The sequence below is a fragment of the Xiphophorus hellerii genome, chromosome 21 (assembly GCF_003331165.1).
Source record: "Xiphophorus hellerii strain 12219 chromosome 21, Xiphophorus_hellerii-4.1, whole genome shotgun sequence".
NCBI lineage: Eukaryota > Metazoa > Chordata > Actinopteri > Cyprinodontiformes > Poeciliidae > Xiphophorus > Xiphophorus hellerii.
This window is the reverse complement of record NC_045692.1, coordinates 6,550,683-6,568,545: the sequence shown is the minus strand read 5'-3', so window position 1 is coordinate 6,568,545 and position 17,863 is coordinate 6,550,683. Positions and strand designations below refer to the sequence as shown.

The 17,863-nt window shown below is 40.5% G+C and overlaps 2 protein-coding genes across 6 annotated transcripts; one reads left to right on the top strand and one right to left on the bottom strand.

Moving 5' to 3' along the window:
• Positions 1 to 90: 90 nt before the first annotated feature.
• Positions 91 to 12,450, top strand: LOC116711602 (copine-3-like). Of its 5 annotated transcripts, none has more exons than XM_032550956.1 (17): positions 91 to 249; positions 743 to 881; positions 1,517 to 1,696; positions 1,925 to 1,999; positions 2,081 to 2,152; positions 2,241 to 2,321; positions 3,173 to 3,262; positions 4,229 to 4,327; positions 4,716 to 4,802; positions 4,883 to 4,942; positions 6,608 to 6,741; positions 6,929 to 6,983; positions 7,077 to 7,128; positions 7,219 to 7,352; positions 9,054 to 9,290; positions 9,606 to 9,705; positions 11,132 to 11,269. In XM_032550956.1, the coding sequence occupies exons 2-17, from the start codon at positions 750 to 752 to the stop codon at positions 11,140 to 11,142; spliced, it is 1,599 nt and encodes a 532-aa protein (XP_032406847.1). In that variant the 5' UTR covers positions 91 to 249; positions 743 to 749; the 3' UTR covers positions 11,143 to 11,269. The 5 variants fall into 5 exon arrangements, with proteins under 5 accessions (XP_032406847.1, XP_032406846.1, XP_032406844.1 ...); XM_032550955.1 differs by having other exon boundaries at positions 92 to 249; positions 9,606 to 9,718; positions 11,132 to 11,166; XM_032550957.1 differs by having other exon boundaries at positions 237 to 249; positions 746 to 881; positions 9,606 to 9,718; positions 11,132 to 11,166.
• Positions 12,451 to 13,905: 1,455 nt separating this feature from the next.
• Positions 13,906 to 17,853, bottom strand: idi1 (isopentenyl-diphosphate delta isomerase 1). The gene is made up of 7 exons (XM_032550960.1): positions 17,729 to 17,853; positions 16,998 to 17,143; positions 16,638 to 16,810; positions 16,470 to 16,562; positions 15,700 to 15,830; positions 15,514 to 15,618; positions 13,906 to 14,488 (listed from the first exon to the last, which is right to left on the bottom strand). Exons 2-7 carry the CDS (start codon positions 17,138 to 17,140, stop codon positions 14,276 to 14,278), a joined length of 858 nt encoding a protein of 285 aa, XP_032406851.1. The 5' UTR covers positions 17,141 to 17,143; positions 17,729 to 17,853; the 3' UTR covers positions 13,906 to 14,275.
• Between the last annotated feature and the right edge of the window lie 10 nt (positions 17,854 to 17,863).

Here is a 17,863-nt window from a genome sequence, read left to right as displayed (position 1 = left end):
TGTGGGAAATGAACAGACTGAGCTCTATTGATAACCATTGACTTTGACGGCAGCAGCTGCTCCGCCTCCCCGGGCTCCCTACAGGAAACCACGCTGCTCATCTACAGAAAGAAACCCGACTATTGGGCCATAGCTGGGCGTAGCTTCTGCTAAACCGGGGGAAATAATTACTCTGCTGCAAGCGACAAGGCAGAAGGGCCAGATTAAGATTAACTGAATTATCATTTATCGTGGAAGTTGTTTCCGAGGGTAAGCTTGGATTTAATTTTTCTCCTAACTATGCGGAAGTCGACGTGGTAACCCAGCTAACTAAGTCAGATGTTATTAATTTTATGTCTTGTTTGGCTGTTAGCTTAAGTAAGCGGTATTACGTTTTTCTTTTTTTTTTTTACGCACGCATTAACTTTTTACTTTATGTCTGTTATCATTAGCGGCTGCGCTACTACGAAGCGTACGTCAAAAACTATTTACCATTTTTTTAAAAAACTTACGCAGCAAGCCGGAGTGTTTATTGCTACGGTCGCTGTAGCAGCGTTAGCTCCCAGTATTATCTGTAGTGGGTTAGTGTGGTGGGTGTAACGGACTGGGTGTGTTCCCCATTTACAGGGATGACACCCGAAGTTGCGCTGAAAGACAAAGTATTGTCTATACAACCAAAAAATCCCCTCGTTTTCCTTCAATATTTTTTGTTGGCTAAATAGTTCTCGACGTTGTTTTCTGCATGGTTTCTGCCTCTTGTAAGCAGGAACATGGCTGCCCAGTGTGTAACCAAGGTGGAGCTCACCGTGTCCTGTGAGAACCTCATAGACAGCGACTTCGGCTCCAAGTCGGACCCCTTGTGTGTCCTTTTGACGTGCAACTCTGACTCCCAGTGGTATGAGGTCAGTAACATGAACAGCATAAACTGTTTTTGATTTGAAGTTCAGTATAAGTATGTTGAATATTGCTACTTTTAGTTATAGTGCAGGGGAAAAGAAAGCCTTCGTGATGCAATACACTCCACTGCTTCTATAGGATTTCAAGTCAAAATGTAGTGCTGTGGTGGTGTTTTTTTTAATCACTAACAAATGTACACTGATACTAAAAACACAGCTTGATGTTGAAGTGTGGACTTCATCTGCAAAGTTACCAAAAAGTGCACAGAAGAAACAAAACCAGCTATTGTCACACAGTATTTAGGCCGATGAGGTCACAAGAGGCATTTGAATTGACCCAAAATCCGGACCTCAATCTGATTAAAATGAATGCACACACTTTAGTCTCTTATATCTATAAAGATGACCACTTCAACTTATTGCTGGTTAATAAGTTGAAGTGGTTCCATAACTGTCAATAAATGAACAATTCATTGACTTTTATGGAACCTTTCTTCCCGCAGCGTCTCCATGTGTGTTCAATCTCATCAACGCTAGTATCAGTGTTGCATTAATCTTTAAGACCCCGACTTATGGGTCAACATATGCTCTTTACGGGCTTGTTAACATTTGGAACGCTTCTCTCCCGTCTTTCCCGACAGATTGGACGCACAGAGAAAGTTCAGAATTGCCTCAGTCCGAAGTTTGCCAAGAAGTTTGTCGTCGACTACTACTTCGAAATGGTCCAGAAGCTGAAGTTTGGGATTTACGACATCGATAACAAGACGGTTGATTTGAACGATGACGACTTTCTGGGGGAGCTGGAGTGCACCCTGGGGCAGGTGAGGTTACCTTTTCTGAAACAAAACAAGTTTTGCAGGAATCGCTGCTATTTTGTCTCTGGTAAACCATTGCAAATAAGACTCTTGTCTCCGATGTTCACTCATCCATGCTGTTATGGATGTCATTTGCCCAGTGGGCCCCACTGCTGCCGTGTTTTACTCGTCATCTGTTCTGCCGACTGAATCTTTTGATTCATCTTCTCCCCCCCCCCTTTGCCTCACACCTAGGTTGTGTCCAGTCGGAAACTGACCCGGCCGCTGGTGCTGAAGAACAAGAAGCCAGCTGGGAAGGGAACCATCACTGTAAGGTTCAGCAAAGGCAGCAGGAAGAACGTTTTCTGTTTTGAACTCCTCTGTTTAATGCATCTACATTTTGTGTTGTAGATCAGTGCGGAGGAAATAAAAGATAATCGGGCGGCGTTTTTTGAGATGGAGGCAAGAAAGCTGGATAACAAGGTAAGGGCATTTCTGTTTGTGCTACAAGCTTTTAATTTCTCAACATTTGGTTGCATTTTATTGGTCTGCCGTTTATTGCCTCCTGTAGGATTTCTTTGGGAAGTCTGATCCTTATTTGGAGTTATACAAGCAGACAGAAACCGGATGGCAGCTGGCTCACAGGACAGAGGTAACACCGTCTGTACGGCTTCTGGTTGTATAAAAGAACTTCTTTTCTTCCTTGAGTTTTTTGATGGTTGGCGTGCTTTATAGCTTTATAGCCCATTATTGTATGTTAAGTTACAACAGAGATGTCTATCATTGTTGCTACTGCTCCATTTTCAGGTTGGTATTAAGTCTGAAAGCTGTAAAACCTAGAATAATATGAATGCAGTTCAATTTCTGACATAAAAATAGCTAAGGAGTATTGTCATACTGGAAAGTAGTCACGGATTCACCTACTTTCTCAGATGTTTCTGTGGAATGCGACTAAATTATTTGTGGACAGTCCACTTATTGAGCATATCTAAAATATTCTAAAGAAAATGCAGCTTGGGAATCTCAAATACCTAAGCCCTGAGGATCTGAGTCATTGTTTGATTTTCACTTTTTACCATCTGAATGGAAAGAGGAACCACTTGCGCTGTGACTGTTACGCCATAAGCCTTTCATAATGTTGCATGCTGGTTCGAGCGCCCCCGTTATCCGTTGATTTAATGAATTAAGTGTTTGCTTGAGGGCAACAAAACTGCGTCTACATGTGAATTTAAATGGAGACGTCATACCTTGCTTTAAAAAACATAACCCAACAAACGCAGCTTTCGTTTCCACTTCTCCGTCTGGCTGCTCGGTCAGTTCCAACTGTTTGCGCGGCAAAAACCTTTGGTGACCATCAGGGCCGCCGCGCTTCATCAGCTGCTGTTGTGATTTAGAGCAATATGATCTAAATATGGTAAAGCCAAACTGTTAAATATCACTGGAGGTCAACTTTGTGGGCGTACAAGTCTGCATTTGTGTGATTTCCGTGAACTTTGTTTTCAGGTGGTGAAGAACAACCTGAACCCGACGTGGAGGCCGTTTCGAGTTCCCCTGCAGTCTCTGTGTGGGGGAGACGTGGAGAAACCAATTAAAGTAAATGTGGTTTTCATCCTCTAAACTTGGAATAAATCTTGTCTTCGCCCGCAGTCACATTCTTTTTTTTTTCCTTCAGAACATGCAAAGATGTTAGCGCTTGTTAGCTTGATATTGTGTATTTCTTTGACCTCTGAAGCGAGCGTTTCAGGAAGGAGGCTGTTTGTGGGACAAGTGAGTTATTTTGTGTGCCACGGCAGTTTGTCTTTCCTCATCTTTCTTATTACGTACTGGCTGAGGTGTGAGAGTGAACGAAGTACACTCTCACTTTTACAGTGTGAACACACTTGTGTTCTTCCAGTGTAGTACACTGGAAGAACACAAGTGTGTCAGGAAGAACACAAAGTTCTTCCTGACTTTGTGTCATCAATCAAGTTGATGGAGGCATTTGTGTGAAACACAACTTTGCCTGTTTTTACTGCCTTCATGTCCGGTTTCTAAGAGTCATTTTTATTCTTGCACCTTTGTTTCATCTGTGTGTTTCGCCTTCTGAGAGCCACCTCACCCAACAACAAATCACACATTTCCACAGAGACCTTAACGAAAGCAACCTGGTTTGAGAATTGGTCAGGTTTTTGCTATGACTTATCACTTTGTGTCAATGCTGCTGCCAATTTTAGTTGTAGTCTTGTGACCTGGCTGGTTTTATGGGGGCTGCATTGGGAACAAATGCACCACCTTGCGAAAGTGTTCACATTTTGTCATGTTTCAACCACAAACTCTGATGTGTTAAGATTTTGTGTGACAGACCAACACAAAATGTTTGACTTTCAAAGTCATAATTTTGAGATAAAAAGTCAGAATTTTGACTTTTAAGGTCAGAATTATGGAACAGAAAGTCATAAATATGATATGGGAAGTTATCATTTCAACTTTAAAAAGTCACATTTATGGGGTAGAAAGTAACGTGGTCTTGCTCCAGTTTCTCATAATCACATCTTTCTATCTCTAAAATTCATTTCCCAGGTGGAGTGCTACGACCACGACGACGACGGCTCTCACGATCTCATTGGTTCCTTTGAAACCACGATGAAGCGGCTCCAGGAAGCGTCTCGGACGTCTCCGGTATGACCGCGTGTGCGAGCGAGTCTCATGTGAACGTCGCAGCAACCAACACATAAAGCATCTCTTTGACCTCCATGCCTTTTGCTCCCATTTTATCTAATCATATTGTTCTGAAATACCATCGTGATGGATTAGATTGTCGCTGCTTGTTGTGGAACAAGTCTGACGGCTGTAATTGAAAGCACCAATGAAAGGAAAATCAGGTGGCGGCAGATCCACCCAAAGTCTGTTCTCAAAAGCCTTCTCAAAAGAAATCAGTCTTGTTCATTTCATTTGATCATAGTATCCTTCATTGTTATGAAAATCTCCAGATATTGTTTTCCTTAAGTATGAATTTTCCTCCATTGCTCTCTTGTGATAAATTCACCAGCTTCGTCTTGTTCCACAGGCTGAGTTTGAGTGTATCAACAGCAAAAAGAAGCAGAAGAAGAAAGGCTACAAGAACTCTGGTGTTGTGAGCGTGAAGCATTGTGAGGTATCTGCTTAGTTTCTGGGCCGTTTGTCTGAATGCAGGCAATGTTCAGATTTCTGCATGACAGATTCTTTCCTCTGCAGGTCGTAAAGGAGTATACGTTCCTGGATTATATAATGGGAGGCTGTCAGATCAACTTCACTGTGAGTTTTAGCTTCAATCAAAATTGTCGTCTGATTCATTTTAGGCTTTCAATGGTACTATTGATCTGTTCTTTTCCCAGCTGATATGATCGAAAAGAAATTACTTTGCATCTATTGTGGATCAAAATGATGCAAAGTGGCACTTTTTTGGTACCAACGAGTCTCTGGTACAGCTCTGTGTGGTTTCCCAGTGTTTTATAAGTCTGGCGGGCCACCAGGCTTTACTTGCGCCCCCACCAGGCTAAGCATTGTTTTTTTGTTTTTTTTATTCAACACATTCTCACTACGATTTCTGACCGTGCGTCACATATTGACGCGAAGGGCGTACCCTTCGCGTCAATATGTGACGACTTGGGCAGGTTCCTTCAGCGTCACATGTTGACAGCTTGGGAAGGTCACATGTTTTACGTGGATTATTGACTCGAAGGGTTCTCGTAACCGCTGCCGAACCTTCAAAACCCAACGATTTAGTTAGGTTTAGGGCAAAAATTACGGTAAGGCATAGGGTAAAACCCCTCGCGTCACATATTGACGCAAAAGGGGTACCCCACGCGTCAACATGCGACGCCGACAGACCTTCCCCTGCGCCAATATATGACGAGTAGGGAGTGAGAATGGGTTGATTTATTATATGTTGTATTTTGCACCAGTGACAGTGATGGCAAAGACGGGTTAAAGAGTCTCTTTGGTGAAACTGTTGGAACCGCAAAGTCAACATCAGTATGTGAACACATAGGGAGACTGAGGTCAGGTGTCTCTTTTTTTATTCACTGCACCACTGTAACCACTTCCTGTGCACACACTAACAACTTCAACGAATAACGTGACAAGTCACAGATTAAAAACATCAAAACATTTTGGACACTTTAATTAGGATGAAACAACTGAAGAGCTTTATTTTCATTGCATTTTTTCATTGTACAATGTCACTGCTGTTCCATCAGCTTCCAGTTAATGATTGGTTACTTCATCTTAAGGGGAGAGTCTGAGTCAGATGGCTAAAAATTAGACACAAAAGAGTGTTCAACCATGACAACAATTCCAAAGCAAATATTGAAACGGGAATAAACTAAGCAGGTTAACATGAGTCTTCTCCGTATTAAGCGGTCAGGCACAAAAGCTAAATTACCATTCCTGATAAAAACGTAGTGATAAAATGCCCTGTTACAATTTTAATAAAGAAAAAGAGTCACAAGTTGTTAAGGAATAGTTAAAGCGAATTAACTCTCCAATTATAGCAGCATGTTGGACATGTTTTTGTAGACTTTCGTTCATATTTCTTTTGTTTTTTTTAGTTGAGGAATTGCACGTTTGTATAATTTTGATGCGATGCAGCTGTTCTTACTCTTGTTCTTACTAGTTGACTTCCAGACAGGGTGGTATGATGTGTAACCATAGCAACAAATTGTCTTTAGCTCTGGTTTCATTTTTATTTTTTGTAGTTTAGTTTTGTTTTACAACCATGTGCGCCTGATGTGAAACCTGCAGAAAGCCTGAACCTGTGCAGGCAGTTTCTCATTTAAAAGATTTATGAAAGTTTTGTGTGTTTTATCATTTCAGCCTCACAATCATTAAAAGCTTCAAATCAATGTGACACTATATAAGTGTAGTTTCTGACTGCAACTGGAGTTCTGCTGTTTTTATGCATCCATGTTGGCCCAACAGGTGGCTGTGGACTTCACCGGCTCCAACGGGGATCCCAGGTCTCCTCAGTCCCTGCACTACATCAGCCCTCAGGGCGTCAACGAGTACCTCTCTGCTATCTGGTCTGTGGGGAACGTCATTCAGGACTACGACAGGTAGAGACATGTTTTCATTTATTTTAATTAGAAACATTTTCCATTGCTCTTACTGCATTACATCAGCAGCTGTGGCGTTGTGCAAGTTACGTGAAGGAATTTCAGCGAGAACATGTTTTTTTAACTTTTTTTTTTTTTTTTTTTTTTTGATACCCGTTTCACCAGTTCGATTTGTCTCTTTTCTCAGCGATAAAATGTTCCCGGCGTTTGGCTTCGGAGCCCAGATTCCACCCACGTGGCAGGTAAAGCTCATGTTGCGACATGACACTACCGGTTCCTCCAAAACGCCTGAACCGAATGACCGAAGGTTTGAAACACATGATCTCCTTTTACAGGTTTCCCACGAGTTTCCTCTCAACTTCAACCCCTCCAATCCTTTTTGTGCAGGTGTGTTAGCTTATCTCTGAACCGCAGCTGCTACTGGAGGTGTCAGTTTTTGTTGTACTGACGCTGGTGTGATCTGCTGTCGTGGTGCAGGTGTAGAAGGGGTGGTGCAGGCCTACAGGGCGTGTCTCCCTCAGGTCAAACTCTACGGCCCCACCAACTTCTCCCCTATCATCAATCATGTGGCCTGTTTTGCTAAACAAGCCATCCAACAGACCACTGCATCCGTGAGTATTCATAGTGTCCTGATTTCTTTATTTGGTAAAGGTTGACGTTTTGTGTCTGCAAAGATTTCCCAACATGGGAACTATGAAACGTGAAGCCGTGTACCCAGTGGATTCACCACTGTTGTCAAGGCAACAGAAACAAAGTGATAAAACATCAAAATGACAGGTCAAAATCTATATATGATTACCAGACATTTGATAAATAATAAATACTAAGCAGTAGCAAAAACACGTGTAAAAAGAAAAGCTTTTTAATTTATCTATACTTTTGAGGATTCATTTGCAGTTCTGTCAACATGACGTATCGAATCGTCATGGATGTGGATGCCATAATTTTGAGCTTATTAAGATGTTTTTGTATGGTATTTTTCAGGGTGACGTAACTGTACACCAGTAGCCAAATTTCCATTACAAATGTGCGCGAAAGTTTGTCGATATTCCACCAATGTCGGAAAAACACTTTTCGTTCAGTAAGAAACGCAATTAAAATCACGTTTGAATAACTTTGCACACGCAATAAGTTGTCAAAAAATGATCCTCCTACCACTTCATGACGTCTTTTTTTCCCCGTCTTTTCCACCAGTTGTAACCTCCGGTTATTGATCACGTGACTCGCGCGAAGCAAAAAAAACCCACCTCATTCTAACGCAAAAACTTTTTGTCTTTTACTAGAGGTGGCAGAATCAGAAGACGGACTGTAGGTTCTTTAACTTCACCTCCAATAAACAGCTGGAATGTTTCTGGGTGTTATAATATCACAGCGATCACAGTCACACATCAAAACTGGTTTTCATACGTACTTGTAGTTGTGCGCACACTTAAAAACTTGGTGCATACTAGGAAAACAGTTTAAAAGATCTATATCAGTTCCTTTTGTATGACTACAAAATGTTGCAACCCAGACAACATTTAACCAAATGTTAGTCTAAGTTAAGTCCATCGCAGTAAGCAAATAAACAATTAATCTATTGATTGCATTCGAATGACTAACGTTTTTCGAAGGACAATTTTGTTTACAGAGACTTCATAATCAATTTTATTTATGATTTTTATTATGTGTGCTCTTTTAAATCCATTTAGTTTATTGGTTTATTTTCATATGTAAAATGTCTTCCAGCTCCAGTGTGGAAATTAAAGTTCATTAGTCTTGGAGAGGGCAAACGGGCCATTATGAAAATATTAATTGAAGATTATGACAAAACATGAATATTGTTTATTGCAGTGCTTTCTGGGACAATTTATCATCCATATATACAGATAGAACGTATGTATGTGGGTGTTAACTAATCAGACTGTATGTATCACTTATGTATCACTTTATATGTACAAAATGTATCATTTTGTATGTATCGTTTTACAAAATGATACATACAGTCTGACTGGTCTCATCAGTCAGAATAAATTGCTTTTTTTCATAGCTGAAGTTTAAAAAATGAACTAAATCCATAAATCATGGGAATCTTTAGACTAATGTGACATTCATGTCCATGATGAGTGTGTGAACTTGTTCAAAAATTTGCATTTGCATGTATTCTTCATTTCCCTCTCTCTGCACTTCCTCTGTGTTTACGAGCCAGTTTCCTGTTTAATATTTCCAGTGAACGGCTGTATCTATAGCAACATACCCGTATCATAGCGGACTGTTTCTTTGTTTCTCTGTTTATGATGCTATTAGATTACTGGCTTGTTCTCCTCCTGCAGCAATACTTCGTCCTGCTGATCATCACCGACGGAGTCATCACCGACATGGATCAGACGCGCAACGCCATCGTCAACGCCTCGCGGCTGCCCATGTCCATCATCATCGTCGGCGTGGGAGCGGCGGACTTCAGCGCCATGGAGTTCCTGGACGGAGACGACGGCCGCCTGCGTTCTGTGGCCGGCGAGGCCTCCATGAGGGACATCGTCCAGTTTGTCCCCTTCAGGGATTTTCAGAACGTGAGTTCGCCAAGTCCAGTTCACCAAACTTCTTTCCGTTTCTCTCTGCTTTGTAGGAGATGGAATAGGAAGCGGCGTTTGCTGTGATTTCAGCTGATTCAGCTTCATTTCTCCGAGCTAACTCATTGCTATAAAATTTGCATACATTTCACTTGGTCTTTTTTTTTTTAAATTTTCACTCAAAATGGGAGTCGTGTCATAGCAGAGCAAAGTCCCTACGCAGCGTCTGATACCTCAAACCAATGGAGGCCAAGGCCCTCAGCAAAGAGCTCACTTAGTTCTTATGCTTACGTTGTTTATTCCTCTTTCTTTCAGGCGCCCAGCCAGGCTCTTGCTCAAAGCGTATTAGCCGAGTTGCCTCAGCAAGTAACCTCCTTCTTCAGTTTACGCAAACTGAAGCCTCCCCAAGATCCAAGTCCGTCTTAGGGGTACACATACCTGTAATGCATCATGTCATGCCTTTATAAACAACTGCCTCAAATCATGTTCAGCAATGCTTTTAATATTTGTTTTGGCTGATCTGATCACAGATGGACAACTCCGAGTTCATCTCTTGACAACTAGCACTGATGTGAAGAGAGGAACCTGAACTGACCTTTTATCAGAACTTAGTTACCAGCCTAATAAAAATGTTTATGCACTTTAGAACAATAAGCCTCAATGTATTTTCCTTGGATTTTATATGCCATAGTTAAATATTTCACAATTCATTGTTGAGTCACATCATCAGAAATCTGGCCCTCTGTGGGAGGATAAAAAATTAAAGGCATTGTTGCTGCAAATTTTCACAATGGCTCTCTGTAATTTGGCTAAAAAAGTACAAAGCCTACAATAAAAAAAAAGACGTAACAATTGCAGAATTTGCAGTTTATTTATTTGTTTTGTTTAAATTTCACAACAGAACAACACCAATATTAGTCAGACATTTACGTAGCGTGCCACTAGAGGTTACCAGTAACTCACTGCTAACATAAGTATGTTAGCTAACTTGCTAGCTAATTAACTCAGTTGGCTAATGAACTAATTAGCAAGGTTAAATATCTAAACCCACCAAACTGTGGTTAGCTGGCTAGCTAGCTTTTTTGCTGGCTAGCTAACATATTTTTAAGCTAGCTGGACAAAATTCATATACTTTCGTGGAGAAATGTATGAATTGCCTTCTAACTAAGTTAGTTAGCTAAGGGACTAGCTAGGTTAAATATCTGAACCCACCAAACCAGTTGGCTAGCTAGCTTTTTTGTGTTTGTCATTATATTTTTAAGTTGGCTGGATGAAATCCATACATTTCTGTGGAAACGCAGGACTTAAATTTAATTCATAATGGTCTTACAAAGGTCTTAGAAAGTCTGACATTTGTGCTGGTGAAACCCTGATAAAGCTTCATGTTTTCAAGGGTTTGATCTGATTAGTCAGAACAAATGTTAGCTTTGTATCTGAAAAGTTTCTCGCTAAGCAAACGCTTGAAACATTAGAGAGACGGATTTCCTCATTTTGATCTCTCTGCTGTCCTCTAACATTTACTAACATTGACTCTTGCTCATGCTGAAACGGAGATAGATTAAATTGCACCACCATTGCTTTTTCTATGCAATGGGGTTTTGATGCTACAAAAGGAATTAGCTTGTGGTGGCTAACAGGCCTCTCCTCTTATTCTACAGTATTTAAAACGTAACTGGTAATGAAATCATTAAAAATAAATATAAATCTTCTTTTCAGCTGCCACCATCTGCATGGCATCTTTCTGGTCACACTCTCTCGCCCTGCCTCTAAATAACAAAATGAATCAGTATGCTCTTTGTTTTGACTTTTTAAAAACTAAATCTCCTGTTTTCACTCGTTAGGCTCCCCGTGAGGCGCTGGCGAAGAGCGTGTTGGCCGAAGTGCCGGCTCAGCTGGTGGACTTTTTCTGCACCATGGAGCTGAACCCACCAAAACTGAGTCCTGCCCCAGCGGAGACCCCCGCGATGCCCTAAAGAAACCTGACGGATTCCACTTTTCATCTCATGCAGCTCTATATAACCGGCAGTGCTGTCATGTTAGTGTGCACTAAAGTGTCAATCGAGCCAGCTGTCGACAGCATCCAGGTTAGTTCGTTAATTTTATGTGTAAAAAAAAATATATATATATATAAGAATCCAGGACACATCTGGACAAGCCCAGATTTAAAGTTCTAAATTTGCCCTTTAAGATTTAAGTTTGCATGGTAGTTTACTCTATATTGTCAAAAGTATTGAAATGCATTCCTTTATGAACTTCTGTCCCATTCTGAATTCATTGGCATTAACATGATGACGGCCCACCCTTTGCTGCTGTTTCACCTCCCTTTGGAAAGTGCCATAGGTTATATGGGTTTTTTTTTATTTTTGCATTTGTGAGGTCAGACACTAATGTTGGATGAGAATGTCATAATTGTGCCAAAGACGCATCATCAGATTGATCTCTTCCTCATCAAACTTCTTTGTGGACCTTTCTTTGTTGCTTGCTTTCCAATTCAAAAATACTTTATAGATCCCAAAGGGAAATTAAATAAATAAACGTCAACTATGTGGAGCTGTTCCCACATAGTTGAGGATATTAATAATTTTGCAAAGCGCAAGTCGCCTTGTTTGTTGGATTTTCTCATTCGAAACTAGAAATGAAAATAAAGGTAGTAGTTTTAGATTTGTTTTAAAATAAAAATATTAACTTTAATGATTCTCTTTTTTTTTTTGGTGGGAAAACCAGAAATGTAGATTTGATTTTCTTTTTTATATCTAAAATTATAAAAATAATATGAAAAAAGATTTAAACATTGCTTAATTTCACAATCCGATTCTCTTATCTTGGGCTAGCGCAGTCACCGTGTGATGTCATTTCCCAAATATGGTAACGCTTTCTCAAGCTCACCATGCCATTAAAAAATGAACCAATTTTTTTTCACTTGCGTGACTATCCTTGTCCAATCTAATCAATATTTTAGACATATGTTAGTTTTATCTTTAGATAATAACCTGCATATCTGTTTTGTGGTGGGGAAAAAACACATGGGATAAGACTTTGGGAGTACGAAGGCATTTTCTTATTTTAAACACGAGACGAACGTTCTGCTTCTCTGTTCTTCATGAAAACGTTTCAATTTTATGTTTTGGGTTTGCATTGAGTTTAATTGATGGTTTCCGATGAGTATTCTCATCGACTTTGTTGGTCGATGAGAATACTCAAAGACCAACAAAGTCTGTGTGACACAACACAAATTTGGAGGGGAAAAGGTGCTAGACTTTCAGTACATAAGTTGCCTTTTTAGAGCTTAAACAAAATCACTGTGTATTACGTAATTCCATCATTTTCTATGTTAAATCATGTAATATCAAATGTGTATCACTTCTAAAATCAAGAACTAGAACTAGAATGAAAACCACAGTCAGTAGCTGTGGTCCGCATGTTTGTCTATGTACTTCCATGTAATAATCTATTAATGCAGAGATTTATATTGTCATAATTGGGTTTATTATGCCACTTGTGTTTTGCTTTGTCCATGTTGATGATCCACAACTGCAGATTTGTCTCTCAGACATGAACTAACATCATATCAGTATTATATATGCTAGTGCTCTCAACACCAGTGACAGTTTTGAAATTGGAAGCACATGTTTACATTTTAAGTGTTTTTGTATTGCCATTAGTTTAAATGTAACTTTTTGACCATATAATGTTCATTTGATGGCTCCTTCCTGTTCTATTCCAGCTGCTTTGCACTTAAATCAGTAGTGGACGATGTGCCTTGGAGCGTCCTGCTTGCTAATAAAACACTCAAAATTGTGAACAAAATGGGTTTTCTTAATCGGGTCGACTCTATGCCTCTGAGATGTACGCTGCTACCACTTAGTGGAGAGAAGGTGGCATGACAGTCTCACCAAATCAGGATAGTTACCAGGTACAACTCAATAAAATAGAAAGTCTTCAATATTATATTTTTAAGATAATTATTTCTGTTCTTTTTGAGTAGGATTTTTTTTTTTAAAGAATGTAATGGATATGTTTTTGGGCTACACTCTTATGGAGAAGACTGCTGACTACACTTTCGTCCACATGAAAGGTGTGAGCCACAAAATGTCATTTTTAAAGAATCTGGGTTTTCTGAACACTGTATTCAAGCTCATGAGAGGAAAACCAAGTGGTAAAAAAAGGCTTAACTAAAGTAGTGTAAGTAAAGAAAGTGCCACAAACTCATCTCTTCCACGCATCTCGATTTACCACATAACTGCGCAGTTTGACATTTCGAAACTAAATTAGCTTAATGGAAAGACGGCAATTTGGAAAAATTCCTCTTTCAATAAAATCAAAATCATTACGGAGGAAAGACAAATTGTTCCATGCAGTTGCAGGTTAAGCCTTTTTCAAGTTTGAGCAGGAGAAAGTAATAAAAACATGATTATTCAATATTTAACTATTTTCATTTTGAACTGTATTACTGAAATCTGTCAACTTATTGACGAAATACAATGATTCTACCTGCTTGCTGAAATTCCTTACATACTAATTTCACCTTGCCAAAAGACTAAAGTAGGGGTGACATGTTCTTATAAAATAAACAGCAACAACCTAGAAATGCCTCTTAAAAGTTAAAGTAGTTCACTCTCAGTGCTCAAAATCATTTAATTGTGTAAAAATGTACAAGGACACATCTTGTTCACTGATATCACTGTAAACCAAGATAGAGATTTATTACAGCTACCGACACCATTAATCAGGCACTTGAACTTTTTCCATACAAAAATAATCTACTTCTGATTAGATGACGGCTACATTGCATTCTTGTAACCCAACAAACGTTAGCAGTTTTGTATTCACTCATTGTTCAGCGTGCCAGCACTACTTTCTGTCCAGACCGACTCAGTTCCTCGAGCCTTCTCCTGAAGGAAAACGCCGCCGCGGGCAACAGCAGATTACATTCAGGACTCTTTGAAGACCCCCTCAACACTGTTACACAATCTCCGTCGCCGTGGTCACATGCGGTGGATGTTGCTGTGATCCATGAACCGTTTCAGGTTGTGCAGGTTGTCCCACCACTTGAAGAGGAAAGTGTTTGCGATGAGGCCGAACCAAGGCGTTACGTCCAGCTCCTTCCGCTCGGCCTTGTCCAGCATCGCTTTGAGCTCCTCTTTGCTCACGTAGCAGTGGCTCTTTATCTCGTTGGGGTCTGGACTCAACTCCACGTCCTACCGGAAAGGTTGGGAAAGGTCGTCAAAATCGGAATGAAACGCACTCGAATTTGTGGTTTGAACATAAGACAGTCAGGGTTTGTAGGATTCAAGCACTTTTCCAAGCCTTTTTTTTTTCTAGGTAACAGCATCATTCTTTGTAGATAAAAATATAAATGTACTGAAACAAAATACATATTTGTTACTGTAGATAATGTCGATTCTACATCCTGCAGCAGGTACAAGGTGAGCTAAAATATAAAAAGAAATAGTATATTTTGAAATGTCTCTCTTACACACTTAAAACACCTGATTGTCCCAAGAACAAAACGCTTAATATTTTTGTTAAATCCCCCAATTTTCAATAACATTGTTTTAATGAGTAAAATATAAGTCAACCTTTACATCAATTAAATAGATCGGCAAGTGATTGGCTGCATTTCCATTACAAATGTTCCCAAAACTCTCAATGTGGAGAAAAAAAAAAAAAACTTTCGCAATTCAAAACTTTATTTTTCAAAATATCAAATTGCGCAATCCTAGGGTCAATGGAAATGCAGCTATTGAGCCACTGGGAATAATAAATATTCATTACATGGAAGCAATCCAGAAAAATCGCATTGAGGTAAATATCATTCCCACTCAAATTAAATGTTTAAACACAATGCACAATATTAAAAAAAACAAACATTTTCACCAAGTTTCCTGGCATTTAATAAACACAAATAATTTGGGTTATTCTAAGTGACCTAAAACAGAAACGTTTCATCTGATTTAACTTCAGACAGTGAGGGAAAAACAAAGTCTGTGTCTTATTAGGTGTAATGCAAATATCTGGTTTCAACTGCAAATAATGTTTTCCAAATTTTATTGCACTCTATTATCAAAGTGTGCTGTTTGACTATCAAGCACTTTCAAGGACTTTATACAGAAACCAAGCACTTTCCAAACCTTAAACACCCAAATGAAACTCGAGCAGTTCATTTGAGCAGAAGCTCCTTCCAGCAGGAGCTTCGGTTGGAGATCGGATTGAGTCGACCCACCTTCTGCATGAAGAGTATATAATCGATCTCGTGTTCTCCCCACACCCCGTCGGACTGCGCCTTGTAGTGGATTCGCGTCAGGTACGTCATCTCCTCTGGCGGCACCTGAAGAACAAGAGCAGTTCAGATGTGGAGCGAAGACGTGGCTCAATCCTCTCTAATCCTCTTCCAGCCAGCGATTCCCACCTGCTCCAGGGGGATTCCCAGTTCAGCCTGGAGTCTCCTCTGGGCGGCCTTCCTCACGCCCAGCGCGTCCCTCTCCTCCAGCTCGCTGTCCGTGTGCAGAGGATGGCTGCAGCATGTGTTCGTGAAGCAGCCTGCGTGTGGGGGGGGAAAAAGCCAGCCGAAGCCATTTGTGACTTAATTATTTGGGCGGCAACTAGCAACCGCTTTAGCAATCGATTATTCTGACGATTAAATCGATTTTAAAAATAAAATAACGGGGGCACTTTGCAGATTATTCATTTAAGCGCTTGAGCTCTTTTTTTTTTTTAATATGTAAATTTATAAATACATTTAAAAAATAAAAATAGTAAACGTCCCTTTTTTATGTAAGAAAATAAACATTTTATTGCCTAAAATGCAACACAGCATTCCTTTAGTGCGCTTGATCATTTCTAGAGAAGGACGCATATGCAGCTAAAAAACAAAAAAAATACTAACATAAATATATATATATATATATTTTTTTTAACAGAATTTGAACCAGGTGGAGCTAAAACTAGTTCTAAGCAAAACTTTTTTTTATATCTTAAATGCAAAATGTATATATTTTTGTACTGTTTTGACTTAATTACTGCTCTGAATATGTTCTCTCAGCAATTTGTGTGCTTCCCTGTTAATGATTAATCGACTGCTAAATTAGTGGATGATTATTTCAATAGTCGATTCATCGCGATTACCGTTTCAACCCCACAAAATATGCTGTGTGATGGCAGGGGCCCGGTGTTCCTCACCTGGGAAGGTGATTTTGGCGTCGGATCTCTGCTGCAGGAGCAGCTTCTCCTCGCTGTTGAACAGGAAGACGCTGAAGGCTCTGTGCAGCAAACCTGGACAGGTTTTAGGAAGACAGGTGAGGTCGGAGCTGCTTGCAGCAGTGAGAGCGGACCGCGGGCCGGGCATACCTTTGTCGATGTTGGCGTTGAGGTGGCAGTTTTTCTTGGTGTCCGCTCCGATCTTCTGGTCGTCCTCGTCGATGAGGATGCACATCTCTGCGAGCAGCTGGACCTGCTTCTCGTCCAGGTGGTCCGTGGTGATCTCGGGCATCCTGACTGCAGCCTGTGCGCGTCTCTCCTCGCTGATGTAGAAATGGAACGACTTTAATACTGTATCCTCTGCACAATATGGTATTCGTAGACTTCAGACAGCGGATTTCAACGCTATCTATTCACTTAAACCAGTTCATACAGTAGAAAAACGAAGACATCTACAACACGGATAAACGAGCGTCTTTAAACGACAGTGGCTCCGAGGATTTAACCCACCTGGATATCCGTCTGCAGCCGCTCGTCACAGAAGGCCTCTGCCACCCAGGAACTACTCTGCTGCTGGCAGGTACGTTTGATTTCAACACGCCGACTCCCTCGCGGGATAGCACCCGGAGCACCGCCCACACAGCTGGGGCCATGGCCTGACCGAAACACAAAACCAATCACAAGGACGGAGCACCCGGCTGATGGTAATACACGGACAGGACTCCCAAGGAATGGATCGGGTGACATTGTACACACATGGCTAAAGTGTTATCCTTGGCATACACGTGGCTTTACAATAAAGAAAGGGATCCTAAAAGGGACAATTCTGAATTATGGAAGTGAGGTTTTGTCGCATGATTATAATTACTTCATATCTTTCTTGCTGCAGATTCTGAGTATATTCACCTATTTGCCAATCTGAGTATTACCTGTATGTATTTCCTCTGTGCATAAATAGTCCACTTATGTGACAATATCTTTGCCGTGCAAATGTGATTATGGTTTAAAGGTTACTAAAATAGCTTTTGCTTAAGCTCCTATGACATTTTTGAGATTGGATTTTATTTCTCAGTAGAATCTATTCCAGTGTACTCCATTTCGGGGTTTTTTTTCAACGCAGACTGTAAACACGCCATCAGCCCACTGCTGATGGCGTGTGGCCTCTAAAGACTTAACATACGTATGCACTGTGGGGACACATGCAAATCACGCAAAAGCACATACTATGAGATGCTACTTACCGAGTACGTAATTTGCAGCAGGAGAGCCAAAATACGCCCTTGAAGCCTATTTAAATGTGCTTTCTACAGTTATTCCAGACTGGCAGCGAACAGTCACGCATTCGTTCTCTCCTTCTGACGTTACGGGCTTTGATT